The sequence below is a fragment of the Copadichromis virginalis genome, linkage group LG10 (assembly GCF_057382275.1).
Source record: "Copadichromis virginalis isolate Kocher_CV1m ecotype Utaka linkage group LG10, C_Virginalis_male_GT1.1, whole genome shotgun sequence".
Taxonomy (NCBI): domain Eukaryota; kingdom Metazoa; phylum Chordata; class Actinopteri; order Cichliformes; family Cichlidae; genus Copadichromis; species Copadichromis virginalis.
The window spans coordinates 3,407,472-3,422,244 of NC_140627.1; the positions used below are offsets into that span (position 1 = coordinate 3,407,472).

General features: G+C 38.5%; 1 protein-coding gene across 1 annotated transcript; it reads right to left on the reverse strand.

Annotated features, from left to right (window-relative positions):
- Positions 1-1,035: 1,035 nt before the first annotated feature.
- Positions 1,036-3,915, reverse strand: LOC146699667 (collagenase 3-like). The gene is made up of 10 exons (XM_085469502.1): positions 3,782-3,915; positions 3,371-3,618; positions 3,134-3,282; positions 2,850-2,978; positions 2,578-2,739; positions 2,325-2,448; positions 2,100-2,233; positions 1,837-1,996; positions 1,625-1,728; positions 1,036-1,451 (listed from the first exon to the last, which is right to left on the reverse strand). The coding sequence occupies exons 1-10, from the start codon at positions 3,878-3,880 to the stop codon at positions 1,342-1,344; spliced, it is 1,419 nt and encodes a 472-aa protein (XP_085325628.1). The 5' UTR covers positions 3,881-3,915; the 3' UTR covers positions 1,036-1,341.
- Between the last annotated feature and the right edge of the window lie 10,858 nt (positions 3,916-14,773).

Here is a 14,773-nt window from a genome sequence, read left to right on the forward strand (position 1 = left end):
ATGTGGTACAAAGCGCTCAAAAATCTGTCAAAAAACATTTTAGTACGACTTTGCTAAACTACGAAGCCACAGGCTTAATGGATTGTCGGAGCATTATGACTACTGTAGTCAGGAGCCTCGCAGAGTAATCTGGGTCCTAAACTCCGTCCATTTCAGGTCCCAAAGTCAAACAAACACTGCGGCATCAGTGAGAGTTAAAAACTGTCTAAATTCTTTCATCTTTAATAAAATGATCAGTGTTGCTGCTTTACCAGGTGTAACAATTAAGTTTAACATCCAGGCATCCATGAAAACAGAATTTAGTAAATTTAATGGAGTTAGAAGTTAGCAGGAAGTTAGCTCGCTAGCTTCCACCTAAACATGATATAGCATGTTCTGAATGAGAGATTTCTGAAAAAATTCAAACGTACAGCTCTGTTATCACTTCAAACATAAATGAAGACAGAAAACTAAACAGCAGTGGCGTTTGTAGGGTTACTGAAGTTGGGCTAGCTGGTATATAATGATGTGCAACATGATCGCTAGCGACACAGCTATGTTAGCATAACATAAACACAGTGAAGCTGGAGGATGAACGCTAACTTTTTTCCACTCGATAAAAGTTAACGTGAGGGTTCCTGATGGTTAGGGACAAATGCAATGGCATGGCAGAATGCTGTAAACGGACCAAACTTCAGTCAGGAGAACAACTGAGATAATCCATCCACAATACGAGGTTAGTCATTAATATACTGCAACAACACGGGAATAGAGCAGCTGCGACAGAATTCAGTATTAATGATTCAATGGTACGGAAGTGGAGGAAGCAAGAAGAATGAGTTGAGTAAAGTTTGACTTATATGACTGCTTTGTTTGCTTAATGCGCCTTATAATCCGGTGCGCTTTATGGTCCGAAAAATACGATACTATTACTTGAGTAAAGAAGCAGTTCTTCAACTTTTGCAGGAAGATCTGTACTTATACTTGAGTTACCAGTGTGTGTACTTTATCCACCTATGGTTGTAACATTGTAACACAACAGTAACACATTTAAAATGTGCTTATTGATGATGTCAATTTATTTTTACTGTACTCCATTTGACCTTTTGTGTACATAAATAGGTCAAAACACAACAACAACAATTAGCGAACGGAAAAATTAAATAATGAGTGTGACATAAATAAAACAAAATAAAAAGTTATGGTAAAGCTTAATAAAGTTAACATAACAATAACAGTATTAAGTACATACGCTGCTGTTAACTTTTTAACAATAAAATTAAATATCCAAAAATATATTGACACAGTTAATCTTCTTTCTTTTCTTTTTTTTTTACTGTGCCTTAGCATTCAAAATCTTCTCTAGTATTTGGTGCAGGGCAAGAAGTAGCTGTTCCTCAGCACACGGTACAGCCTCCCGCTCCACATGGCGTACTCAAACATTTGTGGTCCACTGTAGAGGTAGGTGTACCCTGCAGAACAGAGATGCTACATGTTAGTGCTGCATAACAGACCAGAGGGATTTTTAAACATGTTAAAATAGCAATCATTCATTACATGTAAACTCAAAAGATAAAAACAGAAATATCAAAAACAGAAATCATTGTCTCGTTTCAGTGGTCTTCAAGCCTGAATTGCTGCTCACCTCCTTGCTGCAGAGCTGCAGTCACTTTGGAGGTCATTCCCAAGAAGGTCTCATCCACCTGTTTGGGGAATCCCTTATCCATCTTCTTTGTGGCCTCATTATAACTGGGAAAAGAAAAATGTATTTAGATTCATCTAACATTTGTAATACAACTTGTAAGCTGCTGTATGAAAATCAGTTGCCTAATTTTCTCAGGTCTTAGTGGAACACACCTGTAGTATTCACTGCCTACAAAGAACAGAGTCTTCCCACTTTGTTCGTCATAGAGGGCCGCATCAACTTTCTTCACTTTTTTAGGCAGACCAAAGCTGGATATTGATTTAGGATAGCCACTTACAAGATCATAGCCGCTGAAAGCCCACACCTGCTGACCTGTGAACAAATAAGAAGTAGACTTTATAGTAAAGCTATGTAAAGGCACAAAAATGCTGACTTCAAAGGAGTGCTGCATTAGGTGGACACTGAGAAAGCATACCTTTAAAAAGTAAGACACGGTCTGATTGTTGGCTCTCATAAGCAGCATCAATGTCAACAGGGGCATCGGGCCAGAAATTTGTGATGAGAGTTTGCTGAGGTGTGTTGCTCTGAGGGTGGTTGCGCCAGAAGAATCTGTGAAGACACACAGAAAATGTACATTAATGTAAATGATCAGTCAGCAAATCTCAGTAGCTCAGGTATTCATGCATTTATTTTGTGATACCTGTCCTTGAAGAAGAGCATCTCTCCTCGCAGTGTGGCAACAGCATCCAAAACCATCGTTGAATCACAGGCATCAGGAGTAGTGGGGGCTGTAGGTCCAGGTACAATGATATCCTCATTTGGACCTGGAGGTAATTTAATAAATATCACACTGTTGTAAGTTGTAAAATTATTTATGCACAGGCTCTTCTAAGATTTTGGTCAACTCAAATATTTTTAATTGAATAAAACCAAAAAAAGAATTTAGCACTCACCATAGAGGGACTGGATGCCATTAACGTCATCCCGGGGAAGAACATAGGTGTCAGGGTTACTGTATGAGTACACTGAGTACATGAGAGCACCGGGGTCATTGGAGTGAGACAAGCCCAGAGAGTGACCAAATTCATGGGCAGCAACCATAAAGAGGACGTAGCCTGAAGTAGAAAACACAGAATGACAATTGGTTACAGCTAAGGATAACTCAGGTCGCACACTACAGAGTAATAATTTGGACACCACAGTTCATAAAAGTAAACAAACTTACCCGTGTTTGAGCGGAACGTGAATGTTTCATCTTCATCAAAATGGGCATCCCCTCCAATGCCATCACCGGGAGCAAATGCGTGGGCGAGAGTGCCATCAGGGCCATCAAAGGGGTAATAATCACCATGTGCTGTTAGAAGATAGTAGTTTCAGGGTTGGCCAAACAAAACACAGACACTAAAAAAGCTTAGTGTTCCTGACTGATAGGTGGGATGATCCTGTCTTGTGCAATAATACAATAAAAACGTTCAGTGATTATATTACTTAGTGTGTTTTTAGACTCACCCCGGCGACCAAAGGAGATCATAATATCAGCAATGCCGCTGTAGATCCTTGTGAACCTCAGTGGAGTGACTTTGGCCCACACCTGCAGAGCTTTGTCTATGGAGTCATCCACCTCTGCCACAGACATGTCAGGTGTGTAGTTCTCTATCCTGCAGAGCACAACAATATCCAAGAAAATCATTAGTGTGGTCACATTTTCTCACGTTGTGTGTTATGTTGTGTCTTTAGATCATTCACCTGTATGTGAGGCTGTTTTTCTGCCATTTAGCGTTGTTATCAAAAGTGGAGAAACGAGCGACCTGTTCATCGGGAACCCCACAGCGGGGCTTCTTCATCATGGCCAAAGTGTCAGCATCCAGAGACCCGGTGATCTGGAGACCAAAGAATCTCTGCATCTCAGCCAGCTTCTTGTTCAGCGGGCTGATGCCCCTTCTGACAGCTGGACCCTCCTCCTCTGTGAGGTTGAAGAATTTCTTCAGGTAGTTCTGGAAGAGAGAAATATTCAGAGCTTTACACTCAAATATCTGTCAGCATGTTTAAGCTCAAGAAACAAGACAAATAACAACATGGGATGGACAATTAAAATAATCACAACGTTTGTCCACTCTAGCCTATGCCAAAAAATAAAAAACAGCCAAGTACACATACCTTTGCAAAACTTTCATCTTGCCCAGTAATCTGAGATACTGGCATGCAGTAAACTGCCACTGCCAGGCCAAGCAGAATGCTCAGAGTCAAAGTCTTCATGCTTCCTCGTTGTGTGCAACTTGTGTCTCAGTGCTGTGAGAAGCTGTTATATAGGCTGGAGTTTGGATGTGTTGAGTAACTACCTGCCGTCAGTGACTAACGAAATGCTCCTTTTATGGTGAAGAAGGGAACTCTGGCTTTGATTGCTCATGACGGTGTTACATGTACAAAAAACCCCAAAACACTGATGTTGAATCATTGTTGCAGTTTGCAGAGGAAATTGTTCATGAGATAATTAGAACAGCCCCAACATCTGTAATTATCAGATTTTAGTTCATTTGATTTTTATTCAGATCTGACTTCCATATCCCACAGTGTGAAGAAAATCAAATTGATTTAATGATTTTATGAAGCTCACAGAAGCTCAGCTTTCAACTTTATGAAAGTTCTAGAAATAAAATTAAAACTATTCCTATTTTCAAGCTCTTGTGCAGAATTGACTTTATAGCTGATTTAAAGCAGATTTAAACATATTTGAGGATTTTCTTTGTGTGTATTTGTTCCAGAATTATTACTATTTTTATCACTTTATTGTAATTTAGTTTCCAGAGCTAGTTTCCTTCTTAGCTGTAATTATTTAAAAATTATTTTCTCAGTGGTAAATGGCCTGTATTTGTATAGCGCTTTACTTAGTCCCTAAGGACCCCAAAGCCCTTTACACTACATTCAGTCATTCACCCATTCACACACATATTCACACACACATTCACACACACATTCACACACACATTCACACATGGTATTTGGTATCTGGACTTAATAAGCTCAGAACAGTTATCACAGTTAGATGTTCTTGTCACATTAAACACTTTCACCTGTGTTTTCTTGTAATGGATGTGTTAACATAAATTTAATATTCTGTCAAACACTGCATTGAGGAATTGGAAGGTTTTTTTTCACTATGAACACTTTGGTTTTTGCACGATCCAACATGATTCCAAATGAAAAGAAGTATTTTGCCAGGAATTGGTCATGGAGGGTTTCAAGTGCTGCACATCACATACAGGAAAGGATGATTAATGTTGACATTGCCACCATTTCTGTTACAATTGTGCAACCACATCTTCTACAATGAGCCACCTTTTGAGGTGCGTGGAACAAACCCGTGGACCAAGCTGAAGTCTATTAGCTGAAGTTCTTGAAAACCCTGTCCTTAATGCACAACATGTACTTTAAACGTGTGCCTCACACAGAGCCAAGACAAGATCAGATTCACTTTACTACCTGAAGTCTTGAAATTGCTACAGTGAAGTGTTAATGTTATCAGTGGGGTGGCTCAGATGGCAGAGCAGATCAGTTACTGATCAGAAGGTTGGTGGTTTGATTCTTGGCTTCCCCAGTCTGCGTGCCAAGCATCCTTGAGATACTAACCCCAAATTGTCCTCTGATGCATTCATCGGAGTGTGAATGTGTGTGAATGCAGATTAGTTTGCACTTGTGTTTAGAAGTGCTTGTATGAGTGGGTGTGAATGAGGCATGTTGTATAGAGCACTTTGAGTACTCCAGGAGAGTAGAAAAGCGCTATATAAGAATCAGTCCATTTACCAGAAACATTAAAGTCAGTTTATTCTACACATTCAATCGTGCCCAACCGCATAACGTGTTGGAAACTGGAAAGTTGTTTTTTTTCTGTGAGTCAACTGCAGGTGGGTGTTTTCCACCTTACCTGTAATTATCCCAAAACACTTTGTGTCAGTGTTACACAATACTGGACACAGGGATGAAGAGTTTTGACTTCATAAAGTAACGTTCAGCCTCAGGTAAATTAGGCAACAGCAGTAAAAAGACACACACACACACACCCACACACACTGAATATGTTTTAATAGAAAAGCAAAGATATTTTTTTTTATCAGGAAAATATCAAATTTTCTTTGCTAAGTAAAAAATAAATCCCTCTGATGGAACGACACGAGCTTAAAATAAATGTTACGTTTGGCTGAATAGCTCTATATCACATGTTGATGTTTGTATAGAGAGATTTAAAATTAAAATTAGCAGCAAAAATAGATTAAAACACACATTTCAAATCATGAAAACTGTACAAATTCCAATGTTACATCACTGTATTACACACTGAGGTAAGACTAACCACACACTAACCACTTCTCTATTTTCTGTTCGATACATTGTGGTTATTACTGGACGTAAAAGTTTGTGTACGCATGCACAGCACCGTCAAGCTCCAGGGAAAGCATTACTTCACTTATCTCCTCTCTGTCACTGTTTCATTGCCTTCCTTCACTTCACATTCCAGCAGCTCATTAACACGACTGATGGAGTGCACACGTTTGAAGTTGGAGTCGTATTTGTAGTCCAAGTTTCCTTTGAAGAAGTGCACAGATCCTGTGGGGAAATCAATATTCATTTAGAATTTGAAACTTAAAATGTATTGTGGCAAACTGTGTTTGCTGTATGGGGCAAGGACTGTCTGTGTACAGTGCATTCAAAAGTATTCATAATGAAAAGGTTTAAGTACCTTGGATAGTACTGCCTTGGTTATAAACCTTTATACCTTACATCTTTTTTTTTTACTCTATGTCTATATGCAAGTATTTTCCAATCACAGTTAGTGAAGATATTCTATTAATCTGAGAGTCAAACAGCAAAGGAGCAGAAAACTATGAAGTGTTAGTGTAAATGTACTGTAAATTTTGTTGGATTGAATTTCTTTTTATGAGAAATTGACATTTTAAAGGGCTCTAAAAGAAAAGTGATGTAAGTACCATCATAGAAGACAGCAGCATCTATAGGCGTTGGGATCTCTGGCCACTGCTCCTCAACAGACATTGGTGATCCCTCCATCAACCTTTGTTCCTCGTTGTATCTACATTATCACATATAATAATAAAATATAATAGTGATTTTAGAAAAGCAGAGATTAATGTCAGTATTTTCTTGTTTATGGATGACAACATTTCCATGGGAAGTGTGATAAACTACATGACTACTTTACTTAAAGCACCGTTTTGATGACAAATAGTCAAGTTGGTGACAACAGTTGATTCTGCAACCACTTGTACTAGAGATGTGTAATTTTGTATTACATCAAAGCGTAAGCAGGAAGCCTGTCTGGTTTAGACTGGTTCTCACGCAATGATGTTCTGTTTCTATGTGTGAAATAATAACAGCACTCACACATAGCCATACAAAATTCTTTAAAGTAAATTTTAAAACTGCGGAATGATGGCTGCTGTCAGTGCACCGCTACATAGATGAAATGTATTTGAATTAATCCATACCTGCTAGTGTTTTTTCATTTCCATCACAATGTTCTTAATCTGAAGGTTTAAAATAGATAAATGGGTCACAATCCTGTTTAGAGAGCTCTCTGTTTGACCCATTTACTAATGCAACCACGTCTTCACTGACCACCTTACCAACTTATCACCAACCTTGTTGTATTCTACAACGTGAAAATAATGACCAAAGTCCAAACGGGGAACTAAACTTCTAATTCAAGTTCCTATTTAGAACTGACGAACTGTGCTTCAAACCCAAGTAGGCCGCTTTACATAAACCTTGTGTAAAACATCTTTGGACACAATCTTTAAAAAGTAAATATATTCTCCCAAACCCATATGAAGGTGTAAGCAGTCTTTTCCACTTTATGTTGGCTGCAGCTTGTTGTTGTTTTATTATTACTCTTTAACATATTTTTGCTGGTTTTAACAGAAGAGGACAGTCTGGATCTCTTATATCTGATTGCTCTTTCATCTACCTACTATCAGGAACACCCATCTATGTAAGATCTCAGCAGTGTGCAACTGCTTATACTAGATTGGGGAGCAGTGGCCAGGGATCCCAACGCCTATAGATGCATCTGTCTTCTGTGATGGTAGTTACATCACTTTTCCTGTCATCTCATTGCATAAAGGTGATGCCAGTACATAAACATGTCTCACACCTCTCCAGGTACATCAGTAAAATTTAAATGAAAAGGTTCAAGACGTGACAAATTAAAAATTAAAGGGTGGTTAATCAGCTTTCAACTCTACAAAAACAGAGCATGCACTTACAAAAATACATACATGGAATAGGCCTGCAAACAGTCAGACTAACCATCCGTTACAAAACTACAGTACACTGGCACAGTGATGTACTGAAACATGTTTACTGTGGTAAAGTATGTAGTACAGTCATTGTACATATGTAATTGTTGTCAACATTTACATACTATGATGTCGAAAAAGGTAACTACCTGTGCTCTTCGGATCATGGTAGACACAGTGAATCTACTGTTTGGTTGTACCCTTAGTCTGGCCTCCTTCATTGTCATACTATGGACAAGAACATGGACAATCACAGTAGCTCTGATTTCATCTGATATTACTGTTCTTTGTCCTCGCTGACCACCTTGACCTCCTCTCATACGAACTCCTCTTCTTGGATTTCTAACCATTGTAGTGCCTCACAAACCAGTGATCTGGCTTATATGTATCCTTACATCATTAGCCACAAGTGTGATAAATTTTGAGTTGTGTTCAACCGGTGACACCTGAGCGTTAATTGTGTTTGACTTTTGCCACCAGTGCTCACCATTATGCAACACAGGTGCATCACAATGATAATATGTTGACAAGATGTGTCTAAACAGGTGAAAAGTGCTTATGGTTTTGCCAAAAGAGTGACTGATTCAATAAGTGGGTTCAGGCAACTGAGACTTTGGTTCAAACAATAGAGTTTTCGAGAAAAACTGTAACAAAGTGGAAACACTAGGAGTCAAAATGTATCACACACCAATCAGAAACTTTGATGGATAGACAAAAGTCAGCTCATTCAGGTTTGAAACAATGGATCCAAAGACATGCAAAGCAAGAGTTTGAGGAGGACGAGGAGGTCTAGGACACCAGGGAATGAGGAGGAGGTGGAGGTAAAGGAACATAATTGCCCATTGGCTTATTGTAAATGTCCCTGGTCAGCAAGGAGGGAATGTCACTCTGTGCGCAGCCATCAGCCAACGAGGGTTACTCCACTGCCATGCCATTCTAGGACCCTATAACGCTATGCTTCTCATTGCTTTTCTTGATAGTCTGAGATAACATATGTTCCAGCGGGACTGCAGGGAACCAGCACAAAACAGAGCAGTCCCACTGCGTTGTTGTTTGGGATTACATTAGCTTTCATCGCATTGCTATGGTTGATGACTGGTGTTCTAACATCTTTCTGCCTTCATACTCTCCGTTTCTAAACCTGATAGAGGAGTATTTTGGGCATGGCGGTGGAAAGTGTACGACAAAGAACCATATGTCCATGTGCACCTCCTCCAGGCCATGGAAGATGCCTACCTTGACATATCAGTATATGCATGCCAGTGTGGATCAGGCATGCATGAGGATTTTAACCCCGCTGCCTGGCTAGGGCCAATATAGCCTGTGATGTGGATGAGATTCTCTAGCCTGACCCAGACCACAGACAGGATGCTGAGGTGGACTAATGTTTTTGGTGTGTGTTATACTGTATGGTACATGAATAAAAATGTGCCACTGTATCTACATTGGTTTCATCTTTTTTGTTCATGATTTGAAAAGGTTTTTGAGGGGAAGAACCACAAGGAACATAACTTGGCAGTTTGGGGAATATTGTTTTACATTTATTGCACCAATGTGTAAGATTATGTTGTCATGTGTGTGTTTGGGGCCTTGTGAATGCTGTCTGTGGCAAAGTTTGGTTTTTCAGCAAGAGTGATTGGTTTTGAGTATAGAGCTTCATTTTGACCTAACAATACGGTGTTTGGGAAATTGGGTGAGACGTTATGGATTTGTGTTTACTGTTTTGGGAATACGAGGCATAGTTTCAAGAAATGTGTTTAAGCAATCAAGAAAAACTGTAATCAGCTACCATCTCTCCTATGGATTCTTTAATGTCTACAGTCTCAGATCAACACAGCCCTGCCCTTCAGCACTATCAGCAGCAGGAGCAGCAGCAACCCCTCAACAGCAACATTGTACCTAGGGCTGCCACAAACGATTATTTTGATAGTCGACTAGTCACTGATTATTTTTGATTAGTTGACTAATCAGATCATGCATCAAATGGACGTAAAACGTACAGCTTATTGCACCAGCAGCATCTGCTCTTATATAACTATCATTAGCTTACATCTTTAAGTGTTTAAGGTCTGTGCTAACTAAAAATAAAGACAAGATGATATTTCACTAAATTTTAATGAAATCTGCAGATAGTTTCGGTGAAGTTTATGAAAATATGTTAAACGTTTATTTTGTGACCCAGAAAGAATAATAAGAGTAATATTAAAACTAACTAGCTGCCGCCATTGTTGGAAACTGAGATGGGCTGCGCTATGAATTGTGGGACACAGCTTCTTCTTCTTCGGGGTTTAACGGCAGCTGGCATCCTTGTACATGCAGTGCTGCCATCTTCTGTTTCAGTCCGTTATTACACTCTTAAATCCTGCTACTTATTCCTGCGTCTCTTGGGATCTTACAAAGCTTCAAACGACGCGTCGACTATTAAATTAGTCGTCGACGATTTTGATAGTCGACTAATCGTGGCAGCCCTGATGACAGTGATATAGTGTGATGAGATTCCATATTAGATTCTTGATGAATGTGTGTTGTTGTTCTTCACCCTGGTTCTATGTGCCCCTTTTTAACTTTGAGCACCCACCCCTTTCAACATCTCTGCACGGCCCTGGTGTTCAAAATTTTGCAAGCGAAGTCTCTGTACTAAGAATTGAGGGTTTTGTTATTCATAATTTCATTTAATTCTAGTTTTGTTTTGTGTATTTTGTTCAGCATTTCCTGTTCCCGATGGGACACGTAGGCTTCTTCTAAAGATTTTGGGTTTTTTTTCTAATTCCTGAATATTCTTTTTTTTTTTTCTTTTTATGTGATGAGAAAGAAATTATTTTACATCTCATCACAGCTTTCCCTGCTTCCCAGAGAACAGATGTTGATGTTCCAACGTCATTATAGTCTAAATATAAAGTCCACTCCTTTTATAAAATGTTGAATAAATTCTTCATCTTTGAGCAATGATGTATTAATCTCCAGTTTTTACTTGGTGGAATGTTCTTCTGATGTATTAGTGTTAACGACAGAGGAGCATGATCGCTGACAGCTATAGGGTGTATCTCAGTGTCTGAAATGTCACTCAACAGTGAGCTGCTCACTACAAAATAATCGTGATGAGAGTAGGAGTGATGGACATATGAGAAGAAAGTATATTCCTTATAGTTGGGGTGAAGGGAGCGCCATGCGTCGCCAAGACCAAAGTCGCTCATCTACTGTCTGATTATTATATTTGTGGACCGCAAATTGTGCTGAGTTCCTGCTGTATTGAGCCTATCCATTTCTTCATGTAGTCCAAAGTTGAGGTTGCCCCAAGAAGTGCGCAATCTGGGTGTTCAGAGAGTGCACTAAAAAAAAGTGGAAGAAGCTATGTACTTACATAGCTTTTTGTTAAGTATAGATAATTTAATGATTAGGAATCTACCCTCTGGATCTATAAATGTGAGTACTGAGAAATTAATATCTTTATGTATTAAAATTGCTTCTCCCCTTTGTCTAAAGCTGTAGGAGGCGAAGAACACAGTGGGAAACTCAGGTACTTTAAGTTCATTTATAGCTGTGACAGGTCTGTTTGTCTCTTGTAATAAAACAACGTCTGCCTGTAGTTTTTATATTTATATTCATTTTTCCTGCAGTGTATAAAAATTGGTGTATTTCAAAAATAAACCTATTAAGACACTCAAAATAAATTTCCTGTGGTGGGAAACTATTTTGTGCAACTTTTTTGTATTTACAGTTTTGAGAGATAAGCCTCTTAAATTTCTCTAACTAGAAATATATGTTAAAAAAACAAAAACGATTTTCAATCTTTTTGTAGTTTATTGCACTTTTTTGTAATTTATGTAATTACTATGCACTTAATGCAGACATATTATTAAAATTTGGGCTATAATGGTTGTATTGATGTACAGCAACTTGAAATGCTCCCAAAAATGGCTCCACAGCATGTAAAAATATAATATAAGCTCTGGCGGACTTGGTTCTATGGTAGGTCTTAAAGGGTTAATCTAGCATTCCTGGCTAGTTAGAGTTTTTATTAGGTAGTATTCATTGTACTTTGCAATTGCACCTATATGCAATCTTAACTTATATTATTATATTACCGGAATAATCTTCCAGTTGATATTCCCGTGTCTGAATTATTTGATCTTTTAAATTACGATCAATAACTTATTTATTTAACTTAGCATTGCCGATTAATTAGTGCTTTGTTTCATCTGGTAGTGTTTTTTGCACTTTACTATTGCATCTGTTATACCCCTAACTAAAGATTGTGAATTATTATGTAGTTTTAGTTTGCATTATTCTCCTGAATTAGAAGAAGCTGATAACTATTGCATTTGTTAAACTGATTTGCATTACATTAGACTGCTGATTTATCCTTTAATTTTATGTAATTTTATTTTTATTTCCTACTATTGTATTTAGAAGCACTTTGGTGTACCTCTGGTCTTTAAATAATAATAATAATAATAATAATAATAATAATAATAATAATAACAATAAACTTTATTTATAAAGCACACTTAAAAACCAAGGGTATGCCAAGGTGCTTAACAAGTAAGAGAGTATAGGAGGAGGATAATAGAAATAGGACCAAAGCAAGTACTACGTATGCAAGAAGATAACTGTCACTGATACATAGGAAAGCAACAGGTACAGAGCAAACAAGAATTTAAATGAGCATAAAAGTGCATGATATAAAGTCATAAAAGAAATATTAACTAGAGGGAAAGGCAAGATTTCTAATGTGTTATAGAAATGAAGTTGTATTGTATTGTTCACTTCACCATCCTTCTTCGTTCGTCGCGAGCCGCCGCTGCAGGCCTGGGATTCAAACAGCAGAGAAGGTGGTGAGCTGGAGATTGGAGGAGTAGTGAATGTTGACAGAGAGCCTCCCATTCTGATCACCGGAGACTTGGACGAGGACCATGCAGTTGATTCATTTGGCCAGAGTCACGTGATCAGTGACGTCATTAAAAAGCTTCATTAAATGCTTTGGTTCTTGATTCGGTGGTTTATAAGGAAGTGAATCATTTGCGGGATTTGTGGAGTTTTTTGATGGTGAGAGACAGCAAACCAGTGATTATTCTGTTGAGAGATATGCAGCCAGCCAGGGTGGAAGGAGGTTCTGTCATGTGGGAGTATTTTGAGTTGATTTTGGTCACAACAGAAGCATACTCCATAATGAGTTGTGCATTTTTATATGTATATTATATGCAATTTTAATCTATTGTATTTACCAACATCAAGAAGTCACAAGCAAAGGAAGACCACACCGTGGCACAAGGAAAGTTTATTGATGAAAATTATTTATTAAACAAATAAACATAACAATTTCTTCACCCCCAAAAATACATGTTCAAAGCAACACAACGGTGGCCCAACATCAGATAGATCTGCTGTCAGAGTTATATTGTTGGATTGTTATTTTTGCTTAGAAACATATAATCATATATGCTTAGAGGTATTTAATCGATTGTATAATGACAGGATGTCTGATCCTTAGTAGTCTACAAAGACTCTGTGTGCGTTCCAGAGCACTCTGGCATACACACACATCCTAAGGTCATGAGAGAGGTCGTACCTTCTTTTTCTGATTTATAGTATAGGAGGACACCTACTCTGTGTCTGTTTAGGTGAACTGTTGGACTCACGGGCGCCAGCAGATCATTCACAGGGTCACATCTTGACACACACACACACATACCTACACTACACACAGACGAGGTACTCTTTGTTCACAATGTGTAAGATGTCATATGTTAAGGAACCTATGCATATTCATGTAACCACAATAAAAGGCAGTGCTACAGGGGAGCTGACTGAGAGTGACTGGGGTTCGAGCGGCAGGAACAGCGCTCGTCTCAGTCAGCAACAGGTTTGTGCCAACATAAACCTAACAACTGTGAACTCCACTCTGTAGCATGGGCAGTCATAATGAAGCAGTTCATTTTATTTTGTGGATTCAAGCTGCTCTTCATATTTTTGGCCACCAGATGTCACCAAAGACGACTGTGTTGAAAAGCTTTGAGTAATGAACACAAGCTTCAATGATTCAGAAAGCTTCATTTGGCCATCACTAACACTAGGAAGCTAGAAAACTAGAAACCTGAAAACTAGAGACTAAGGACGAGGATCACAGGGAGCTCAGAGGAAAAAACACAGCACAGTAAGGGTACAATGGAACAACTAACAGAGAAACAAAGGACTTAAATACACAAGCAGGACAATGAGACGATTGGGAACAGGTGGCAACACAGCTGGGACAAATAAGACCTAATGAGACAAGGGAAGCAAAATCAGACACACTGCACACAGGACAGGGACTATCAAAATAAAAGAGGAAACACACGACAGGCGCAGAGGCACGCTCTTGACACTGAATAGGACAAACACGGCGCACAGGGACAGGAGTAACAAACTGCGACATGAGACACAACTAGGGAGCAAGAAAATAAACATGACAGAATTAAACCTACACTTAACATCAGGGGCACAGGAACAAAACCTAAGAACTAGAAATCTTTGATAAATCTTTGTTTTTACTTGTGAACTATGTAAGCTGAGACCAATGAACTAATGATCACGGTATTCAAAATCAAAGCTGATATTTTCTGAATTTTTCTCTCAATAGTTAATATGATATTTTTTATATGATTTTACTGTAGTTCAGCCACTTCCATTATGAAATAATTAGAACTTAATTCGAATAAAAGTACTCAGAATGACTTGTAATATTTTTGGTGATCCTGTGACCTTCCCTCATCACATCAAAATGCTGACATATCATTTGTGTTTTGTGCAAATTAGCAAGCGTTAGCATGCTTGTGTACTAGCTAAAGCTATAGGGTTAAAT

Bases quoted from the DNA above. Each gene is read 5' to 3' on its own strand.
- LOC146699667 (XM_085469502.1), bottom strand. From the start codon at position 3,880: ATGAAGACTTTGACTCTGAGCATTCTGCTTGGCCTGGCAGTGGCAGTT. The intron at 2,234-2,324 runs GTATCACAAAAT...GTGTCTTCACAG, and splicing joins ATGCTCTTCTTCAAGGACAG to ATTCTTCTGGCGCAACCACC. The intron at 1,729-1,836 runs GTGTGTTCCACT...TTCTTTTCCCAG, and splicing joins GTAGGCAGTGAATACTACAG to TTATAATGAGGCCACAAAGA.